Source organism: Limanda limanda, chromosome 20, assembly GCF_963576545.1.
Source record: "Limanda limanda chromosome 20, fLimLim1.1, whole genome shotgun sequence".
NCBI lineage: Eukaryota > Metazoa > Chordata > Actinopteri > Pleuronectiformes > Pleuronectidae > Limanda > Limanda limanda.
Genome location: NC_083655.1, coordinates 8984151 through 9007382, shown reverse-complemented (window position 1 = coordinate 9007382; position 23232 = coordinate 8984151). Strand labels below are relative to the sequence as shown.

The 23232-nt window shown below is 39.8% G+C and overlaps 2 protein-coding genes and 1 long non-coding RNA gene across 3 annotated transcripts; 1 reads left to right on the top strand and 2 right to left on the bottom strand.

Annotated features, from left to right (window-relative positions):
* Window positions 1-889: 889 nt before the first annotated feature.
* LOC133027138 (ADP-ribosyl cyclase/cyclic ADP-ribose hydrolase 1-like) lies at window positions 890-9032 on the bottom strand. Its single transcript, XM_061094164.1, has 9 exons — window positions 8952-9032; window positions 8642-8765; window positions 7833-7959; window positions 7432-7567; window positions 3162-3244; window positions 2979-3052; window positions 2801-2893; window positions 1940-2026; window positions 890-1398 (listed from the first exon to the last, which is right to left on the bottom strand). The coding sequence occupies exons 1-9, from the start codon at window positions 8986-8988 to the stop codon at window positions 1284-1286; spliced, it is 876 nt and encodes a 291-aa protein (XP_060950147.1). The 5' UTR covers window positions 8989-9032; the 3' UTR covers window positions 890-1283.
* Window positions 3899-5992, bottom strand: LOC133027141 (uncharacterized). Its single transcript, XR_009683257.1, has 3 exons — window positions 5870-5992; window positions 5605-5677; window positions 3899-5296 (listed from the first exon to the last, which is right to left on the bottom strand). It is a non-coding gene; the product is annotated as an uncharacterized LOC133027141 (long non-coding RNA).
* Window positions 9033-12126: 3094 nt separating the features above from the next.
* Window positions 12127-18507, top strand: LOC133026677 (inositol monophosphatase 1-like). Its single transcript, XM_061093598.1, has 9 exons — window positions 12127-12175; window positions 12471-12571; window positions 13535-13668; window positions 14421-14525; window positions 14789-14834; window positions 14967-15075; window positions 15253-15361; window positions 16095-16246; window positions 17621-18507. Exons 2-9 carry the CDS (start codon window positions 12509-12511, stop codon window positions 17737-17739), a joined length of 837 nt encoding a protein of 278 aa, XP_060949581.1. The 5' UTR covers window positions 12127-12175; window positions 12471-12508; the 3' UTR covers window positions 17740-18507.
* Window positions 18508-23232: the final 4725 nt, after the last annotated feature.

The following is a 23232-nucleotide window of genomic DNA, read 5'->3' as shown; positions in this document are numbered from 1 at the left end:
GCAGTTTGCATCAGATTCAGATGGAAGTTGGCTGGTCGGTTGGTTCCAGGCTTGTAACTCTCCATGTCAATTTTCATTCAAATAGGTCAAGGTCACAGCAGGGGGTCAAAGATTCAGCCTAATGCAAACAGTAACGTCAATAGAACATGTTGGACTTTATATCAGTACGGTGGCTGTGAGCTGCCAAACACAACAGTGATGATTGTGATTTGTTTTCTTTGCATCTGCTTTTCATATTTGCATTTTTTCTGTTGTGTTTTCTTTTGTCTCATCATGACGTGTGGTGATACGCTTTCCTATTTTCTATTGTGTTTCATTGTAGGCATTGTAGAATTTTTGTTTTGGTTATTTGCACGTCAGGGCCACTGAACAGCCTCCTTCTGAGCTCAAAGGTTAGAACCCCATGTACACATGACACATGTTCTTCTACAGCAATGGTATTTATAACTACACGCACACACACATACACACACATACATCCTGGAGAGAAAGGAACTCCAAAACAAAAGCCCTGTAATTTACTACAATCAACTTGAAGTACTCCTTTTGTCAAATACATGTTTTTTTTTTAACACTGTACAGTGATTTATGCTGTAGTTTAAATAATATTACTGCATTAATATGCATATTGCCTTTGCAGTAGTTGGGATGTGTTTAGTTTTTGAAGGGATCAGTGTTACTTTTCCTACCTTAATCTCCAAAGACCATATCATTTACTCGATGATTTTATTTTTTATGGTTGATCCGAATCTGCAAAGTAACCAGCAGGTACAAAAAAAAACAGTTTCAACTCTTTCTTTACAAATAAACTGAGGAACATCAACACTGAATTGTCATTTTTTTTAAAGTTTGTTAAGTTAAGTTACTTAAAATCAAAGAACCTGTCATGAAACTGTTATAACATATTGGGGCTGTCACAATTTATTCATGCAAGAAGAAACAGGTTTCATGCAATTAGAGTCTAATCAGCTACATGGGCTGTAATTCAAAGGTCAGACAGACGCCATCAGAAGTGAACGTGTTGAGAAATGCTTTTGAGCAGCAGGATCAAAACTTAAAAACTTGCTCCACCAGTTACTGTGTGAACAACGTGGAGCCATTAATTCCACATCACAAACAGTAGAAAGTAAACACGTAACTGGATTTACCAGCATTGGCCCAAGCATGAACCGACTGTCACCAACTGTTCTTCAAAACTTTATGTAACAACTCATCCAAACACCTTCACAGTCAACAGTGCAGCTCCTCAGGTTAAATTCATGTATTTAAATCCACACTAGATGCTAAACTTGTGTGTGATTACGCTGGATGTAAGACTGTCTGTGTGACAGGCTGTTGGCGTATGTCTGGCAGACGGATTGTTTCGGGTCCCGGAGGCACTGCAGAATCATCAGGGCCCTGTGGACGAAAGTTAGATTTTCTGTTATGCCACGATGCTTTTATTTTGAAGTCACAAACAACATCTGTACGCCTGTCCACCAGATGTCAACAGATGGACAGACAGACAGACAGACAGACAGACAGACAGACAGACAGACAGACAGACAGACAGACAGACAGACAGACAGACAGACAGACAGACAGACAGACAGACAGACAGACAGACAGACAGACAGACAGACAGACAGACAGACAGACAGACAGACAGACAGACAGACAGACAGACAGACAGACAGACAGACAGACAGACAGACAGACAGACAGACAGACAGACAGACAGACAGACAGACAGACAGACAGACATCAGGTCAGGTGAACATGATGAAAACAACCACAGCGTTGTCACGACATGTCAGGGACTTATTATTTTAACAGTGAGTCACAGCACCTGTTCATCATAATAACAGGGGTTTCAGGTCAGAAAGGTGTCGTCCTCGAGTTGTCCATGAAACACTGTGTTTGATCTTTTATTGTGAAGGAGCTGCTGGACGCTACTTACTGATCGTTGTCTGAGCACGTCAAGTGGAATCCTCTGGACTGGAGGATGTGGATCAGGTCCACGATGGATCCTTGACTACATGATTCTCTGAAGGAGAGGAATTTTTTTTTTTATTATTCATACAACTTCCTGGTAAAGGTCTTATGAGCTCAAACTGATCACAATATTACTAATATTAGCAGTGTTTACAAAACAGAATAAATGTTTTGGCTCTGACAACATGTCTTGTATATTTAGTCATACCTCAATTCATCTTTATTTTTCCAGATTGTCCTGTCTTATCTGTCTGGTAATCTATTGATGGATAATTTGGTGGGTTTGCACCTTTATAACAAGCCATATATTTTACAGTTATGATTGTTAATAAGTTAATAAATGGACTTCCGCCCTGATTCTCAATGGATTTTCCAGAAGTGAACCATCGATGGTTCACCATGATGAACATTAGAGATAATAGAACAAACTGGACCCCGTAAAGATGCTGTTATTAACGGTTAATAATTAATATGTTATGTAATAGTATGAAATCATTAAATATAATAAAGTAATTAGTTATGACTTAGAAACCATTTGTGTTATATGTCAGGAAATTATACAGGAAGTTGTGTCTACTTAAATGCAAGTATTTATGAAAATAATAATAATAAAACAATAATAATGATACTAATACAAGCAAAGAAGAAAACAGTTTGAATGGAATTAAAAGCTAAATAAAAGTAATAGATAAAGTAAAATAAGTAAATAATCTGATAAAATGGGGGTTGTATAAATAAAATAGAAATAGTTGTAATCAGGTGACTTAACAGATGAAAATGAAGTTAAGACAACAAGCCCAGTGAAAGCACATTTCTTTGTCCTCACATAAAAGGTCCCTGTAGATCGGCCACCACCTTGATGTTGACATAGTTCACCCTTTGTGGATTCAGGTTGTCCAGTTCAACACTTCCCAACATGCTGGGAAATACAAAAATATGTATTATTTTTATTTTAAACTCAATCAACAGTAACATATTCGCTTCATTCGCTGACTTTTTCAAACCTTTTCCTGTCGTAGGCGTTGACGATGGAGCCGTTTAGTAACACAGTGATGTTGCCACACGCCAATTCTGCAAACTAACAAATGAATGAGGAAAGTTGCATTTTTCTACTGTTACTTTTGGGGACAGAACGTTGCACGTGCATGATTAACATGAATAATCCACAGGTTGGACGTTAGACTCACAGTCTGAGAGGCCTGAAGCCACAGAGAATACACAGCATGGTTCCTACACGCTGACCAGGCTGGACAAGAGCTGAAATCAAAACCTGTGAGTCACATTCACAACCATCAGCTCAAAGAGACACAGACAAGAATGGATGAATAACAAGAAAACAAATCAAAGCTCATTGATCATTAATGAGCTTGTTATATATGTTAACTTTTTGGCAGTTTATGTAAATCAGTTATTGAAATGTCTCCCTTTGGCTTACCAAGCAAAATGTACATATCATAATTGAGTTATGGCCGTGGTTCCACACTGGGGTTTTTTTTTCTAAACTTTTGTCCCTGCACTCTTAACCCGAATAAGTTGACATTACTTGAAAAAGGTGAGGAAACCCGTTGCCTTAAACAGTTTAAGTTTTTACATAAGGTAAAAACTAAACAAGTTAAGTTGTATTAACATAAAAACCTTAGTTGATTTAGTCCACATATTTGAGTATACATTAGTAATCTGAACTCAAAATCATTAGTTAACATAAATTAATTCTACTAGAAAGTCTAAGTGAATTGAAATTATAATTTTAAGTTAAACAAACTAACATGTTTAAGTAATAACAACTACAACATTATTTAACTCTACTTAAAATCATTTGTTAATGTAAGAGATGTCTTTAAGTTTAATGTAATCATATTTTGAGTTTGCAAAATGCATTGTTTAAACAAAATCAAATGAAAAGTAAGACATTAAACAATACATATAAATGCTCCAATGTATTTTATTCTTGAAAAAACATTTAAAATGTTATATAACAGTAATACTTTTAAGACAAGTATAAACAGACACAAAAAAAACTGCCTGTAACACTTTGTTTGGTGAAGGAACACAGACGTACTGTATAACAATATCTGCTAAATCCTTGTAAACATTATGACCCATACATCAGTGAATTTAAACTGGAAACAACAATTTAACACTGTTTAAGAGATTGTATAAAATCAACTGAGTAGAAAATGCAGTCAAACATATGCCTCTATATCTTGCACCGTACAATACAAGTGGCTGAAAATTCCTTTCCCCTCTCATTTTTTTTTTTACTTATATCAGTTTTAACATAATACAAAGTAATAAACACTGATTCAGTGTTGACATTTTTGACTTTTGTCTACCTTTTAGAACAACCACAAATAAAACGTAATCGGCCTCTTCCACTGTTGCTAGTAGTACTGTTAGAAACTAAGTCAAATAAACCACTCATGACAATCACTCAAATAGCTTGAATAAACTAAATAAAAATTAGTTTGGAAAGGGATTATAACACACAGCATATAACAATATCTGATGTATGTATAAAAAACTGGACATATAAACTGGCTACAAGCCTCTAAAACTTAAACTGACTGGAGAAGGACAGATAAACCGTGTCAATTTTCAAATCTGGTGAACACAATATTCAGTCCTGAGCATACACCACAACACATATTGTACCATGGAACACACATGGCTGGAAATTCCTGTCTTTCATTAAACTTAGATAAATTCTTGCATAATACAAATAAACAAAAAACGTTTTGTTATGTGCTATTCCCGTGTAGCCAGACACCAAGCTTGTGGATTTGTCCATATGAGACCAAAACTTTATATACATGTATACATGTTATACATCGAGTGCTAACAAATTCATTTGTGTTCGTAAGAAAACTAGTCAGAAATATACCCACAGAATTATTTTTACAGATACAGTCATGTAGAAAGGGCAAAGCAAATTGTGGATTTGGAGTTTTTGTGGGTGCATGGCCTTTTTTAAACCATCTTGTATTAACTGATCTAAAACCACATTGACCTTCACTTAAGATCATTACATTTTTCAGTGTTTGCAACCTTGGTTTTAGCGCACTCTGGCCCAACGATAGAAGTACCTGTTGAATGAACTGGAATCTGTGCTTCATCGACTTGGGGTAGTTGAGGTTAAGTGCGTATGCAAGTCCCAATAGAAGACAAACAGCCCTCAGCAGGTCTTCAATGTTAACCATCACCACTTTTTCCTCAATGATTATCTTCAAAGATGCTGGATAGAGATGCAGCATCTTCTTGTTGACTGCTCAACAAGAAGGATCCTAATGTCGATGTGTTGGTAGGAATCATCATCATCTGAGTCCTTAAGGAGACAAACATAAGAGCACAAAGACATCTCTGTCATTAAATAAGCATTAGTAACGTTTAGCAATGTAGCCTAGTCATGGGATATTGCGAAACATGAGGGAGGGCTGAATTGGTCATGATTAAAGGAGTAAATTAACAAACACATCACAAAAAAAAAGCAGTTAATTGGGCTCAAATACTTCACCCACCCCTACGGTATAGTGGTGAGTAGATAATGAGTCCCTTTAACAAATAATTGATAAAAGATCAACATGACACATTCACAATGTTATATACTCTTTGATAAAGAAAGAGGTTACTTACAAAGCAAGCTTTGAAAAAGTCATTGGAGAAGGCCTCTGAGCATCATTGTACGAATATCTGTTGGATCTGTAGTCTTTTGGAGAGTAATATGACAACAAGAGTTAGATACTGTGGATACAATGACAGGAAATTAATGGTTTGTATGGGAGTGCCCAAATAACCAAGCACAATTTGGATTGTACTGCACAATTAATAAAGTACAACTTTTTTGGAAAATTACATAAGCTGTGAAAACAATGCAAATACAGGATGGGTATGGACCAACCTTGGTCTCTTGTGATAGCTGAGTCAACTGCTGCCCAATGATCCCTCTCTTACATCAAAATATTTCAACGAGACAAGGACTGTGCCGATCGATGCCCTCAAAGAATTCTTTTTTGAGGTTCTTGCCCACAAACAGAAAAACATAACATGCCTCCATACTGCTTGTGTGGAGTCATCTGAGTGTCACCAAGCCCACTCCCACTGTCACATTCAAATTCAACTCGAAACGGCGTAATTTACACCAAGTTTTTGCCCTAAATGTCCACTACCTGAAGAAGCTATGTTACTGCGCAGCCTAGGGTGAGAGCTTGTGTGGAGTGTGCTAGGGTGAACAGACTCCAGAGGAGGATATCAGAGGACATTTAGGCTAAAAACTTGGTGTAAATGATGCCATTTCGAGACGAATATGAATGTCAGGGCTTGGTGACACTCTGATGACACCACTGATGGAAGCAGAATGGAGGCATGTTATGTTTTTTCTGCCGTTTCATTACTTCTGAAGAAGTGGTCACAAGTTACTTCACTTGTAGCAGAGCAGGCCAGCGTTCCATTATCGTGCTTATGGCAGGTTCAGAGTCGAAAGGTCAGTTGGGCAGTTTCACACATGTGTGCCTCCTGTGCATTTGGGTGAATCTTAGATAAGTATACCTTAAGAGCATTTATGGAATTCAATTAGCACAAACATTATTGGTGTAAGCAAGGGAATGCTACAGTTCTGGTGTAGCTCCCATGTTTTAACCTGTAATGTTTTAAAAGGTGACCCCTTTTCTCAGATATAAAATCACAGTACTTACAGTTCCACTGCATTTTCACAACAAAGAGAAAATTAAAAAACGTCAGCCTAACATCTTAGTTGCAGTAACATAAACGCATTTTGAATAGATATGGTTATGAACAGAAAATAGCTAGCGTTAGCCACAAGCACGTGCAATCATAATGCCCCTCACTAACACAAAGCCTTTAGGTCACTGTTCCCAGAGATATCCACAGATTGTTCAATTAAACACTCGCCATTCCACTTGGTGTAGGATTAATAAACGCTGCTTAATACAAAAGAAGAAAAAAAAAGGTTTTCAAATGAATGCTGAAGCTTTGTGGTCGGCAGCTATCTATGAGCCGACAGAAAATCACATTGACACAAGTTAACTTTAGCTTGTATGGTCACTGGACCGTTTTTCTTTTGTAGTAACATATCCAGGAAAGCTACTGAAAATTATATTTACCGTTCCACTTGGTTTAGGCTTTGACACCGTCGAATATCACTCGTGAAGCAGCAGCAGCCAGACTCCTCACACCGGGCCCTGCAGGCATGTCCCAACATGCCACCGAGCAGAAATTCAAATAGGCCCCTCCCCTTTCTTACAGAAAAGCAACATTCTAAGTCAGCTCTGCTTAACATCATTAGTAACGTTGTGTGTTTCAGGTGAATAGTGCAAACAACTCATTTCATTAAGTAATGACATACTGTTTTCACGAAACTAGACATTATAAGTTATGACCACTAAACAAGTTTAGTTCAAATAAAATCCGGGTTAAGAGTGTGTGCTGAACAAACTGATTCACCTGCTTGTTCCTCTTGTCCGCACCAGATGAGGTCGTTGAACAAGAAGCCCACCAGCGTGTCCTCCAGCGTCCAGGAGTCTCGGACTGCAGCTTTGTAGCTCTGCATCAGAGTCCTGGTTTTACTCCAGAAGAGAAACTTGGCAGAAGTAGAAGAATCGAGGTATGAATTAAAAAAGGGTGAACGTGCTGTGGTGAAAGTAGGTGCATTCAACCATGAGGGTACAAACCCAGAACAACAAGAATCAGGAAAGTACACTTTTCTTTAAGAAAGCCATCTACAAAGTGCTATAGTTTTTCTTATGTGTGTTTTTCGATTGTGGTGTTAGATGTATAGACTTTCTCCTCCCCTGATATCATTAGGGAGCTCGTTTTCCTTTCCCTGGAAGTCAAATCGTACTCACCCTGTCACACGGGCTAGTTTGTGGGATGGAATAAAACATCTGCTGATAATTCTCCACCGTCACATTACAAGAAGACTGACGGAGCACCGCCTCCTCAAACCGTCTCCACATCTCCTCACAGTCAAACCTACACAAAGGAGATCTCTTTTCACTTTTTTTGAATTAACCATTTTAAGGCACTTTGTGTGAATGTTAGCTGGTTTGGATTTGAGACAGTTGATTAGATACATCTATATATTTACAGATGTCACGTGGGGCTCAGAGAAAAAGGGATAGACTTTTCTTATTGAACATTTTCAGATGTTTTATTAACTAATTATTTAATTGAATCATCAGGAAATCAGTAATGAAATCTCATGTGTTTGATGCACAAGTCATTATTTTGCAGATGATCAAACTGTATCTAGATTCTCGATTTCAAAGTCTGAGCCACAAATGACATTTAAAAAAAAACCTGATTAACTCTACTGTAGCTACATACATAAATAGGATATAAGATCTTTTCAAAAGCATTGAACTTAATCAAGTTGCATAAGCTTCAATCTTTCCATCTCTGCACCGAGCTTCTTATTTTCTTTCTTCTTTCTCTGAGTCAACCTCAAAACATCCGTCCCTCATGTTGGCTTCAGCTCTGACCTGATAACAAGCGGCTCGTTTCTGACATGATCATTTGGCTTTGGATGTGACGAGGAAATCAAATCTGCACTGGTGATGAAGTCAAAGTGGGAAATTCTCATCTGAAGTCACCAGATTTACAAACTCATTCCCACACGGGACAGAAAACGTTGTGAGCATCAGCTGCACGTTACCTCAGACTGGGGTTGACCAGGGTGATGTAACTATAACAGCGTCCCACCACGATGGGTCTGATGTTGGGGGTCGTCCCGAGCTGTGCTCTCAGCTTATTGGAGCAAAGCAGAAGCATCATCAACCCTTTTAAAATGGACACAAAGACAGAGGAAAGACAACGTTACCTTCCACAGAAGAAAGAAAGAAAGAAAGAAAGAAAGAAAGAAAGAAAGAAAGAAAGAAAGAAAGAAAGAAAGAAAGAAAGAAAGAAAGAAAGAAAGAAAGAAAGAAAGAAAGAGATGAAAGAGGATGTGAGGAGCGGTTATTTACATATGGTCAGGTTCTGGACTGTTTTCCAGGAGGTCATGATGGTGAGAGTCAGGCCGGCCTCAGTGCTCCTCAGGAAAGATGACTGTGCACGCTTTAATCCTTCTAACTGTTAATCATTACAAAGATAACAACTCCATCAGAGGTTGGATTTGACTCCAGGCCAGCAGGTTCTTTTCTAGGGGCTCACAAGGTGTGTGTCTGCTTCTGGAATTGATTTTTTCTTTTATCCTGTTACAAAAACTTCCTCCCACGTTTTTTTTCCTGGCACATTCTCAAACACATTCTGCAACGGCCTGCAGCAGATGCCAACATGTGAGGGTGGCTGACCTTTAGAGGACAATCAACCTAACATTTGGAGGAGATACACAAAAGATAAATGTTTTTGTTCACGTCAAAGTGGATAGTCAAAGCAATCATTAAATATTTGATTAAACGGGTACTCGCACGCCAGCTTTTGTCAGCACTCACCATTTCTCTTTGCAGAAGGTTAGATTCCAGCGAATGTCTCCTTGGCTTTGTTGTGAAACTCTTTCTGTCCCGACCTTAGTGTCATTGTGAGGTCTAGAATTTCAGCTCCGCACCAAACCACAGACACACCCGTAAAGGACAAGAAGAGATTTTTTTTCAGCCTCCCCCTCAACAAGCAGATCCACATGACTCCCATTAGGGTGCCATGTTGCCTCCGTCCACACACAGTGTTCAGGCTGTTCCCTTAGACATGGGTTCATGGGCTGGAGGAAGAAATTCAATGCACGTCGCTGTTTGTGTTGCTGCACACATTTAACACAACTCCAGTGTTGTATTGAAGAAAGTAGATGTGCTTTTTCAAAGTCAGCAGGGATGAGAAGTATCTAAAAGGTTTTACTGGCAATAAGAACATGTGTAGGTTCAAAGTTATTTTTCATCTTAGAGAAAGATTTGCTTTCTTTTGATTCTATCAACATGTCTTTAAAAGTGCTATGATTGTATTTCAGTGTTTGTGTAAAATCGATTAAAGAATAGAATAGAATATAATACCATTGTCATTGTGCATTGTACAATGAAATTTGCTGTGAATCTCCAAAACATTGTAATATATAACAAATAGACAGGTAATAAAATGATATATAAACATAGTTAAGCTGATAAAAGACAGTATTGCATGTTAAAGTTGTCAGCTGTAATGCCTTAGATGCCCACAAGAGGCTGCTATCATGTGTTTTGAGTGATGAGAATCAGCTTCATGCAGTAAAACTGCAGAAACAACATGAGCTAGTTTTAAATTTCCACAATTTGCACTTTTTATATAGTAAAAAAATCACCAAACGCATTTCTAAACACTTATTTTTGTACTTTTTTAGACACAGGACACGTGAATTATTACTAGTACTTGTGCAAGTTGTCATTTAACCATTTAACATGAAGCTGTGGAAGGTCCAGACTGAAATATCTCAACAAATATGATTTGCATTACCAAGAAATTCAATCATGTTCCCCTGTGATATTCCACTGCCCTCTCTTCTAGCGCCACCGTGAGGTTTAAGTTTGTGATTGAGGGTGAAACCTCTTGGCAACTGTTGAAGGTTTTTGTATTTAATGCTAATTAGCAGATGTAAGCATGCTCTAAGTACGATTACACAAACATCACACGTGTTCCGCCCACACTCTTGTACCCACGTTGCTATGGAACTACTTTTGCGGTGGTGTGATAAAACAAAGGAGGAAATGAAACATTTCATTACCACCAATTTGCCGATGACGCTTGATGCAACAAATTATCAAACCAGGTGACGTAAGCTGCTTCGTGAGAGACAGAAAAACCTCCAAAAATGTCCAGACCCAATTCCCCCCCCCCCTTCGGAATTTACGTCCAAAAACGGCTGTGAAGTAGTTTTGATGGATTCCCATGACGAAAAGGGTAAATAACATTTGTCATCTGATTCCCACTCGACTAGAGAAGTGACCTCTCTTCATTCCTACAGGGATAAACTTCCCACTTTGGCAAATTTACTTTTATTTGAATATATGAATTACCTACAAGAATGAAAGAAAGAAATCCAGAGTCTATCTTTAACTAACACGGCTTTTCTACAAATACACAGAAAACTGCTCATCTGACAGCCTGAGAGTGATTCTCATAACGCTGTCTTATCTTCAACCATAAAACATACAAAAAACTGCTCTGGTTCAGAGCAATTAGATTTAATTAATCACCAAACATGCCAGACATCTCATTAACTGCTCAAGGAAATTAATTTTGAGTTTCTGCCTCCTCTCTGTGAGATGAAGGCCGTCTGGGGTGAAATCTCTGATACAGTAAATGGATGAGATTAAACCTGGTGCTTTTAAAGCTAATTGAGTTTCCCCTCGAGCTGCGAGAGTTTATTGACAGAAAAAATCTCTGAGTTTAAGTAGAAAAAACAACTGAAAGAAAAGACTGTGGAACAAAAGCATTGAGGAGCAGAAGACTAAAGATTTAAACACATTTATTCCACATGCAGTGTTCCTAAATGCCCTATTGACAAACTAAATGATGCTTATATAAGCTGTCTTATAATAATAGCATCCTTATAATGTTCCGTGTGTGTGTGTGTGTGTGTGTGTGTGCAGAGCCAACTATCTGCCATCAGGGGAAGTTTATGCATAATTAACATAAGTTAAGGGAAGCTTGACTTTAATAATTGAAGCTCTACTTCCCTTCCAACCATTTCCTGCCTGTTAAAACAGTTTTCACAGCGGAGAGCAGAATTTAATCTAGTGTTCCGAGATGTCACAGCACTCGAATCCCCATGTTTTCTGTAAGACCCCTGAATATTTCATTTGATGTGATAGTGAAGAGGGAGAAGTCATCAGCTCAAAGTAAGTGTCATATGTCACATGTTTTTTTCAGGGGGCCTTGACTTTTACACAGGATCCTGTCCAGACTATCAATCAATCAATCAATCAATCAATCAATCAATCAATCAATCAATCTATCTATCTATCTATCTATCTATCTATCTATCTATCTATCTATCTATCTATCTATTATTATATTAAAAATAATAAGAAATTACCCAGTGACTTGTTTTCTTTCTTCTTTTTAAAACTTACACTGAAAAAGTCAATGACAGCGCTCCAACCAATAAGACCCGTGACTTAAAATCACATGACAGCACTTGACCAATGACAGCGAGCGGTACCTATAGCTCCACCCCCTCAGCTGTCTAACATCAACATTGAGCAGTTAGCTTGTCGGGAGCTAGGTACGTTAGCATGTAGCTCAGCGGTTCTTCTTTATTATAACTTGTTATAACTTTAATTAAGTGACATTAAAAAGCAGCGTTAATAAACCTGGCATGTCATTGTTAAGCCGCGGGTTGTCTTTAAGTTCCGGGACCGTTCATATCCGCGTCTTCTCTTGGAAAGCTAGTTAGCATAGGGGAGCTAACTTAGCTAACTTCCTGACTACTCTGTGCTTTGCTCGCGTTTGTTTTGAAAACTGTTTACCGAGCCACGTGTTTTACAGTGAGTTTGAACTGTTGTTTCTCGTGTCTCCAGGTTGCTGTGTGTGATCATCGCTGCTCCTCATCATCACCATGAGCGACCCGTGGCAGGAGTGCATGGATCTCTGTGTGGAGGTCACCAAGCAGGCAGGGAAGGTAAGAGGATCTTCTGGAGACACTTAGTTTCCCCTTCACACGACCTGGAACATCTACCAGGTTCCCTCATGGATCCCAGTGTCTCCTCGGGTCCTGTCGCTGTCTCCCCAGTTTGCTTCCATTCGCGATCTCCTCTAGCTGAGAGAGAAACCTCAATGAAACCAGTATCTAGTCCCATTCATCCACACACAGCATCCTGCACAATCACGTCCCCAGCGTTAGTGTCTCTGCAAAGGAAGTTCATCTTGCGAATCATTTCCCAGTTTGGGGTGCGTCTGTTGTCATGTTCACCACATACTGGGGATGCTGGGATTTGTTCTCATAGATCTTTGACCACAGAGAAAGCATTGTATGTGGGTAGAGAATGAGATTAGAAAGAGGAGCCAGGAATCAAACCCCTGACCCTCTGGTTAGTGGTTCAACCTTATTTTACAGAATCAATGCGAAGATATGCACGTCTATGTTAATATGTTTTTATATTTGGTTTTCTTTTCAATATATAGTTATTTGTTATGACGTTCATGGTTAACTGTAAAGTATCAAGCCTTAATTCCATTTATTTGTCATAACTGCCTAGTGTATAGTTATTAGAAGTGGTTTACTCCCTCTATCGATATCAGAATCAGGGCCTTATCGGTCGGGCTCTACTCACAGCAGCTTTAAAGATGATTTTCCTTCTGTGTTGTCAATCTAGTTTGTGTTTCTAACCCTAACTAACAGTCAAAATGATAGGGTGGTGCATTCATGTACTGGATGAAAATCATTATTTGTTCTCAAAACAACCAATGCAACTTTTGGGGCTTATGTTTTTGAATACAGTCAACTTATCGATTGTATCCACTTGGGCTTTGGAGCTTTACATCTGTCCTTCTCCGCCTGAAGAACATGTAACGGCAGATGTAGGCAGTCAAGCACAAGAATAATCCCCCTGCTGATTGTGTTGGTTGTCGTGTCTCCTGCCAGATGATCCGTGAGGCGCTGGAAAAGGACATAGCCGTCATGCAGAAGAGCTCACCAGTTGACCTGGTGACGGAGACGGACCAGAAAGTGGAGCAGCTTATTATATCCTCCATCAAGGAAAAGTACCCGACACACAGGTACGTGACTGACAGGGAGAAATACTACATCCCGTTATTGAATGTAGGTCATTAATGGAAAAGCCCAGAATTCACCAGTTGTTTCATGTATTTATTAAATATTGAATTGACTAATTTCTCTTGTGAATCTATTGTTGGGCAACTTCCTGCTTGGTCCTGTTACTAATTCATCCAGCATTACACATTCTGATGTCATAAGGCAAACAACATGTAGATTAAACAAACAAGTAAACCGAAAAAATAACATACTAAATATAAAATGTAATAATTTCTATTCTCCACTTAATTGCTGATTTTAAATACGAAGCAATAAAAGATACACAAATGCCTCCAAGAGTAAAGACTGGTGTAAAGATTCTGGGTCTTATATTTACTATATTTATTTTTGAAGTCTTAATCTGAAGTCTTAAATACTCTATGTGCACTTAGTGTAATTGTAGGTTGTAAACTATCTCCCAAGAAATTCAAATGCCCCAAAGTGACATAAAAATACTGAATTCATGACTTCGGTGACGTCCTTGGTCGCTGCTGCGAGGTTACGGGTTGTTTTTAAAGTAATACCACATATAACAGAAATAACGTTGATAATTATTTATGAAGAGTAGGGAAGTGAGATCCGATAACAAGTCGTAACAGGACAAACTTTAATATCAGGTCATAGATACAGTTGGTCGACATTATCATTAGTTTGATTATTTTGTTGTGAAATGACTAAAATCTTTGTTTCTTTTCTGTTGTTTGTGATTTTAAAGCTTTATAGGTGAGGAGTCGGTAGCGGCAGGAGCACCAAGCGTTCTGACCGACAATCCCACTTGGATCATTGACCCCATTGATGGTACCACCAACTTTGTTCACAGGTACAACTGCCTGTGCTTAAATACCCTGAAAACGAACCACTGACAAACTCAATACTGATCCTGCTCTGAAGTGTTTTTATCTTTGTTGCTGCTTAACTATTTTTATCTTTTAATTAGGTTCTCTCTAGGATTGTCCTCTCTGTCTGGGATAATTAGACAACGCAGATGAAAATGAACCTCTGATAGAAAGTGATTCCTCTGAGCTTTAACCTAAAGGGAGTTCATTAAACTAATGTTTTATATTGTACATTTCTTTTGTGCAGGTTCCCATTTGTGTCTGTATCAATAGGCTTCACTGTGAAGAAAGAGGTAGGAGTTTTTCGTTTGTGAATCACATGGAAATGAGACTGTAGCCCCGGCACAGTGGTGTCCTCTATTTAAACGGCTTTTCTATTCTTAGCCGTCCTCCCACACTACATTAATCACTGCTGTTTTCTTCAGATAGAGTTCGGTATCGTCTACAGCTGCATCGAGGACAAAATGTACACGGCAAGGAAAGGAAAAGGAGCGTTTTGCAACGGGGAACCAATCAAAGTGTCTGGACAAGAAGGTAAATATTGATTCATGCTGTGATGCTACAGTTTGTAAGAAATCCACCAGGTGGAAGCAAAATCACAGGAAGAATTTGTACTTCTACTTACAGCTCAAATCTCAGAGGCTTTATTTCTGCATCCACACTTGGATTTTCTTTCCACCAGCTAATATTTTATTCTGTTTTCCCTCCAAGATATTAAGCAGTCTCTGGTACTGACAGAAATGAACTTCAAGAGAGATCCCGAGAAATTCAAAACCATGCTGGCCAACGTCAGGACCATCCTCTCCATTCCTGTACACGGGTAAATATATCACCAACGTCTTAGTACTTGCTCATTTGCTAATAGTTGCAGTTGCTTAGTACAATAAAATACCCACTCGTGCCTTGAATTCTTTGAATGTGAAGCAGCAGCAGAATGAAACATTTACCTTATGTTTTCATTTCTGCCTGTCAGTTAGCAGTGTTGTGCAAAAAGCTGATTTGGATCTGGTTAAACAGGCGGATCCAGGAATTTGTTTTCACTCATTAACATGGCGAGAGAGGGCTCTAGCCTTGGCTGAGGTATTCACTCTCCAAGCGCCCTTCTGCTCCTTTGTGTTTTTACTCATTTAACTCTCTGACATGACTGTAGGAGAGTGAGAGTAAACATAACAGGTTTCTCTCAATGAGACAAAAACACAAACGCTGGTTAACATGCACGCATCATTTCCTGTGAATCCCGGTTTGAATCCAACACAGGAAATACCAGATGGCTCCAGTGTCCATGATCAATTCCTGGCCAGTGAACCAGTGTTGCATGTCCTGCCCCTCTGTCTGAGCCCATATTTCCTCTCTGCTGCCATCACCAAATACAGCCGATCTAAAATGCTTTGTAAATACTAACCTTGATTGCTATCAAAAAAAAAAGTTTGATTTCATGAAAGCCAGAAAGATTCTAACATTAAACTTCCACAAGAACGCACTCAACTTCCGCTAACCCACCTTGAAATCCACGTGCTGTCCACTCAGAGCAAACATCTCATTTCCATCCACAGAATGCGTTCCCCGGGCAGCGCAGCTGTCAACATGTGTTTGGTGGCGTGTGGCTCGGCTGACGCTTACTACCACATGGGCATCCACTGCTGGGACATGGCCGGGGGGGCGGCGGTGGTTACCGAGGCTGGAGGAGTGATCATGGACATCTCAGGTGAGTCACTGAGAGAATGTGAACTCTTCAAACTCCACCTCTAATAAACTCAAGGCTGCTGAGTCACTGGATGAAATGATGATGGGTGGCAGGGTGAAAAAACCTGTTGGAAAAAACACCTGCAGCTTTTATGAATTATTCATTGTTACCAATTCTCGTTATTGATTTTTATCCCTTTTTCCGCTCACAAATGCCTGAGAGACACAGTCAGGCAGTAGGTGAGGACAGCTGCTGCTACTTTAAAGCAACCATATGCAACTTTATATATCATATATATCTCTCTATATATATATATATCAGCTTGAAAACGAGTTTGATTGTTCAGTGACTTGGAATATGGAGAATGTTTCCTCTTCTGTTCCTCCTCTCAGTCACTTTGGGGAGCAGGTATGATCTCCTCTGAGTCCAACAAGCTGAAGAGTAAAGCTGAACCTTAGATCAGTTAAATAGACTCAGAAGTAATTGAAAACCAGCGTTTATCTCCAATATTCAGCAGGAAACTTTTAATATGTGAAGAATTCTGAACAGAGTTTGGATTTGTTAGAGAAGCAGCTCTTCTGGTTGAGGAAGCTGGGGATCATGGGTTATATCCACCATGCAGTCAGAGCTCCACTTTTTCTGTACATGAAAAGCACTTCATCGCTTGGACATGGCGTCCTATCAGAAATAAACACCACGTGTGAGGGCGCTGTTGCTCAGTAAACTTGGTGCAACAAAGTGTTCCTTGAGATCGGAAGCAGAAAGACTTGAGAAATGTGATGTTCATTTTGAGCAACAGTGCCACTGATGTAGCAGCTGCCCTGAGATTCACAAAGCTAAGAAGTCAGTATTGTTCTCTGCTCATGAACGTTTGAGAGTCAAAGACTAAAACATTGTGATGACAGAGTGGCCACGCCTCTGGCTTCCTGCCAAGACAATCTACTCTATGTATTCAACATGTACAATAACAGAGAGAACATGGAATAGATTCCGAGGAACCTTCATGTCAGAGGGTTGATGTGAGGTGAACCAGCTATGTTTCTAACCCCCCCCCCAAGTAAACAATGGAATACTACAAAACTGAGTTTTATTCCATCAGGAAGCAACAACTCAGGGAAAGAAGTTTCTGCTCGTAAGCTTGTGTGCAAATTTTATTATTTTAACATTTTATATTTCATGCTCTTAAGGCCACAGGACTTTATGTTTCATACTCTATGATGTATATTATGTGTCAATTTTTTTTGTTGATTAAAAGTGTTGAATCTTTCCTTGTTTTATTTCAACCAATTGAAATGAATCAAGTCTTATGGTGGTTTAATCAGGTTATTACCAATACAACATGAATACTGGACAAACTTGTCATCCTGACTAACTGTCCTTTTCTCTTTTCCCCAGGTGGACCGTTCGATCTGATGTCCCGGAGGCTGATCGTGGCGAGCAGCAGGGCGATAGCAGAGCGCCTCGTGAAGGAGATCACCGTGTTCCCAGTTGGCCGGGACGACACAGACCAGTAGTAAACTTCAACACTCTCATCAGCTGTGTTGTATTCATCAGGTCAGGATTCTGTCTCGGCCATGAGAACCAAAACGATGAACTTACCTCTGAAGACAAGTGTTTAATTTCTATCGACTCATGTTAAAAATTACAGACATTCACAGATTCACTTTTCTATTGGGACTTATTGGGATATTGGGAGTTTGTAATCACCTCACCCATTTTCATTATTTATTATTTGTATAGTCAAATAACTAATTAAAGCCAAACCAATCAAAAATAAACTCTCTGTGATGGGAACCAACTAAAACGACACAGAGCATCTTGGGACTTTTTTATTTGGTCCATGTCCCATCTGCTAACATGGAGGAGGATGGGTTTATGACCCATATTACAATCTGCCACAAGGGGGCAATCAAGGTGAATTGGCTTCACTTTAGGGGAGCGGTCACGTCATGTCTGGTCACAGCACTATAAGGAAATTATTTTAATACAGAATGTTCCACTTTTGACCAATGATATTGTTTCTATTCTTAGGTGATAGTATTTGTATGTGTGTATAGATTTTGTCATAGTGATTATACTCTTTCGTTTCATTGCCATCACGAGTTTGCACTATAGCTCCTGTAAGAAACATTGAGTGTATATACTGTGGAACTGCTTCTCTATCGCGTCCAAACAGAAATGCACTGATGTTGTTCCTAATAATCTGTGCAGTATGTTCCAAGTTGTTTTTAAAGGTGAATTTAAAGATAGCAGCAAATAAAAAAAGGGCCCTTTGAATATAACCTGCTTGTTGCCTGCTTCTCTTTAACACGCCACATGTGAATGGATGAGTGATTATTAGAACCCTGATGCATGCACATGTCAGTTGTAACAGTTGGTTGAGCATAATAACTGACAACGTAACTAAAGAGTATGAACAGTGGTGCAGACAAAAGGAATCTCACACGTTCACTCAGTTCCCTCGGTGTCATAACTTCTTCTCTATTGGACGATGTTCCTATAAAACTCCCTCCCCGTGTTCTCCAGCCTGATATAATCTACAGCTCTGTTTAGAGGATGGAATCCCTGCCTCCTGCATTCATCCTGCTCCTAAACGTCTCATTGACGTCCTCATACCGGCGCCTGACAAGTGTTCCAGACACAAATAAATGTCCGTATTCACTCTGACCTAGAAAAATGATAAACCGTGGAGTGAGAAATGCCTCCTGCGACAAACAGGAAACCAAATAAACAGACAACAGGCCTCTGACACTCCATATAACACCAGGAAGAAAACAGCCCCACACGGCTCCTGTGGTGATTTAGTGGTAGATAAAAGCCTTCGCAGCTGTTATACCATGTTAAATCTCTGCTGCAGCTCCCTTGCCCTTTCAGTCAGAGCTGCAGAAGCTGCCATCCGCCGCGAGTTCTGCTCTCCACGGACCGCTCTCTCTCTCTCTCTGTTTCTCCGCAGCTCGTGTTTGCTGATGGCTAACAAATGGTTTTAAAACACTTTACTTGAGCAAACCAGGCTCTTCTATGTTGCATCCCGCTCCACAGAAATCAATGGTCCATGTTAGTCTGGGGGGGGATTGATTTCCGGATTCGGCCGAGTGAAAGACGAGTTCTCCTCTGTCAATACCACCTTTTTAATATCGTCAGCTGCTCAGCGAAATCTTTTCATCATCCACATGCGTCTGTTTCTTGATGTTCTTTTTAACTTGTTGACAGACTCGATGGTTTCCACCAAGAAGCAAACCCTCGGCACATTGTGCTTTTGAAAACCGGCAGAGGCTTTGTTTTCTGCCACATCCCAGAATTGGCCCCCGGAGATTTGAGTGCAGCTCTGTAGATATTTCTGAACAGCTTTTGTTTGGCCTCCATTAAGATTCTCTACTTTCTTCTTCAGCTCCAATTTCATGTTTGGTTTCATATCGCAATACGTCTTCATATGTTCTCGTTCTTTGGTCTCGATTTCCTTGCACATCCCTTTCAGTGTATTTCTGGCTGTGCTGTTGATGTGGAGTTTGGGATTATTGAATGGATTTCCATCAACTTTTGTCCAAAGTCTGGTCCCCAGAGGATGAAATGTTTATACGTAAACCGTTCTGCATTCAACACACATACAATCTGGAACATTGTCCTATTATACATTTTGTAATTGTTCTTTTGCTAGAAATTGCATTCAACAGATCGAATGTGACACTAATAACACACAGTCCCAGTATTCCTCGATCCCTAAATAGCAATATCTTTATGACCTTTTTTAATGATAAAATTCTAACTATTAGAAATAAAATCGACCATCTCCTGCCCTCAATTGGCACTAATACCCTCCCAACAACAGAGATCTCAGAAACGGCTGGGAATCCTTCCCATTACTTAGACAGCTTCTCTCTGATCACCCGTGATCAGTTTACCAAAATAATCTCAGGTTCTAAACCAACAACCTGTATCGTAGATCCGATTCCAACTAAATTACTTAAAGAAATTCTGCCCCTAATAGATAGTTTGTTACTTAACACAATAAATCTGTCATTATCATCAGGTTATGTACCACAGTTTTTTAAAATAGCTGTAATCAAACCCCTACTCAAAAAACCCACCCTAGATCCAGAGGTTTTAGCAAATTACAGGCCAATATCCAATCTCCCCTTCCTCTCTAAAATCTTAGAAAAAGTTGTAGCCAATCAGCTGTGTAGGTTTCTCCAGGAAAATAATATATATGAAGACTTTCAGTCTGGGTTTAGAACCAATCATAGCACAGAGACAGCCCTGGCAAAAGTCACTAATGACCTTCTAATAGCTTCAGATCAGGGTCTTGTGTCTGTCCTTGTTCTGTTAGATCTCAGTGCAGCATTCGACACAATTGACCATCAAATTTTATTACAAAGACTAAAACAGTTAATTAACATTAAAGGAACGGCCCTAAACTGGTTTAAATCATATTTTTCTGATCGCTCCCAATTCGTACAAATTAATGATGAGTCATCTGTGCGCACCAAAGTTAACCATGGTGTTCCACAGGGGTCTGTGCTCGGCCCAATTTTATTCTCATTATATATGCTTCCACTAGGAAACATTATCAGGACACACTCGGTAAATTTTCACTGTTATGCGGATGACACCCAGTTATATTTGTCAATAAAACCTGATCAAAGTAATCAATTAACTAAACTTTGAGCATGTCTCAAGGACATAAAAACCTGGATGACCCGCAATTTTCTCTTATTAAACTCAGATAAAACTGAGGTTATAATACTCTGCCCTAAACACCTTAGAGAGACATTATGTAATGATATAGCTGCGCTAGATGACATTGCCCTTGCTTCCAATGAAACAGTCAGGAACTTGGGAGTGATCTTCGATCCTGATTTGTCCTTTAATAGTCACTTAAAACAAATTTCTAGGACCGCCTTTTTCCACTTGCATAATATCTCAAATATCAGACATGTCCTTTCGCAAAAAGATGCAGAAAAACTAGTCCACGCCTTTGTTACATTGAGACTGGACTACTGTAATTCACTATTATCAGGCTCCAGCAGTAAGTCGTTAAAGACTCTGCAGCTGGTCCAAAATGCCGCAGCACGTGTCCTGACAAGAACTAAGAAAAGAGAGCACATTTCCCCAGTATTAGCATCGCTACACTGGCTTCCTGTTAAATCAAGAATAGAATTTAAAATTCTCCTCCTCACCTTCAAGGCCCTTAATGATATGGCACCTTTTTACCTTAAAGAGATGTTAATACCATATCAACCTACTAGAGCACTCCGATCCCAGAATTCAGGTTTACTTGTCGTCCCTAAAGTCTCTCAAAGTAGAGTAGAAGCCAGAGCTTTTAGCCATCAAGCCCCACTGCTGTGGAATAATCTCTCACTTTCAGTTAGGGAAGCAGACACGCTCTGTTCGTTTAAAAGTAGACTCAAAACCTTCCTTTTTGATAAAGCTTATAGTTAGAGCTAATTAGTGGAATTTATGACACAAGACACACGGAGCTTCTCTTTCCTGCTTCTCCTTCCTTTTCTCCATCCCTAACACATCAAGGTAATTCTTATCTCATCAGTACATGTTACTAACTTGACCCCTTTCCCGGAGTTTCTGTGCCTTAGCGCCCGCGGATGCAGGGCCACAGCTGTGGCCGCACCATGGATATGATTATGGATCGCGCGTCAGAGGTCGCAATGGTGGATCCAGTTCGGTGGATTCTGTATCGTGCCTGCTGATCGTAGTGGTAATGGAGGATTCTTTGTCGCGCTGGCATCGGCTGATGGTGGACCACGACCGAGGCGACAGCTGATAATGGATTCTAACTGGCGGCAGTGGACAATAACTGTGGACTATAGTGGATCCCATCCTGATGCTGGATCGTGATCCAGCATCAGGGACTATGATTGCAGCAGGACTGCTTCACATATAGTATTGAAAAAATGTTTACCCTCATCGCTGCTGCTAAAAACTTAATCCTGATGATGTTTTCTTAACACTTGACATCTATTGCACTTCTGTCCGGGAGAGGGATCCTCACATTTGTCTCTCTGAGGTTTCTACATATTTTTACCTGTTAAAAAGGTTTTTAGTAGTTTTTCCTTACTCTTTTTGAGGGTTAAGGACAGAGGATGTCACACCATGTTAAAGCCCTATGAGACGAATTGTGATTTGTGAATATGGGCTATACAAATAAAACTTGATTGATTGACAGTCACGCACATTTAAAGAAATACAGCACATCGAAGTCAACATCTCATATAATACCCAAGTTTTAATAACGTATTCCTCATGATTAATTTGGTTCATTAGAGCCACAGGAGCTTCATGGATCTACTGATGGAAACTTTAGTAGCTCAATCAGTCAATTTGTAAGGATTTGCCATGAAAGTTCGGACAGACATCTGTGGTCTCAACAACCCTTGCCTTGTTATTCACTGTAGACGTTGATGTTCCTCTCCGGATGAACTGTGGTAACACTGGTTGTGTAGCCGTGGCCTCTTGTTGCTCCAGCTCGTCTTTGAGGTGGCACCAGTGACCTTCAGCAGCTCCAGCCTCTTGGCAGGCCTCAGTCACGGCTGCGACTCCAGAGAACCAAACATCCAAAACATCCATCATCCCCCAGATAAATTATTCATAGTGGACCTGCCAGGGAGACGGCTGCACTGATGTATTTGTTTTTGCTTGTTCTATTACTTCTCTCTGTCTGTCTCCCAACATTTGAGAGTGCTGCTTATATTTAGTGCACAGTCGGGACAACAGGGTGACAACTGCTCTCCTGCTGCGCTCAGACAAACAAAACTTTCAACAAATCTCCCCCCCTCCTCCATGACGCCCAGCACTGATCCCTTCGATTCAACAGAGCTGCTTCTTTATTTCAGCCTTGCAGCGTTTGCATCCTTCAGCAAATCCAGGGAATTAGTTAAGAGGATGACAACGTCTTCTGCCATTGTTATTGCCGTCCAAACAGACTGTTTCCACGTGAAGGTACCTGACTGTGACGGAGAGGATCTGATACGATTCTTAAAACATTTTACTGCCGC

Coding starts and splice junctions, on each gene's coding strand:
- LOC133027138 (XM_061094164.1), bottom strand. CDS start 8,988: ATGACCTCCTGGAAAACAGTCCAGAACCTGACCATAT. Junction 8,766..8,951: donor AGTCCAGAACCTGACCATAT/GTAAATAACCGC, acceptor CCATTTTAAAAG/GGTTGATGATGCTTCTGCTT. Junction 3,245..7,431: donor CGGACAAGAGGAACAAGCAG/GTGAATCAGTTT, acceptor TGTGACTCACAG/GTTTTGATTTCAGCTCTTGT.
- LOC133026677 (XM_061093598.1), top strand. CDS start 12,509: ATGAGCGACCCGTGGCAGGAGTGCATGGATCTCTGTGTGGAGGTCACC. Junction 13,669..14,420: donor GAAAAGTACCCGACACACAG/GTACGTGACTGA, acceptor GTGATTTTAAAG/CTTTATAGGTGAGGAGTCGG. Junction 15,076..15,252: donor CAAAGTGTCTGGACAAGAAG/GTAAATATTGAT, acceptor TTTCCCTCCAAG/ATATTAAGCAGTCTCTGGTA.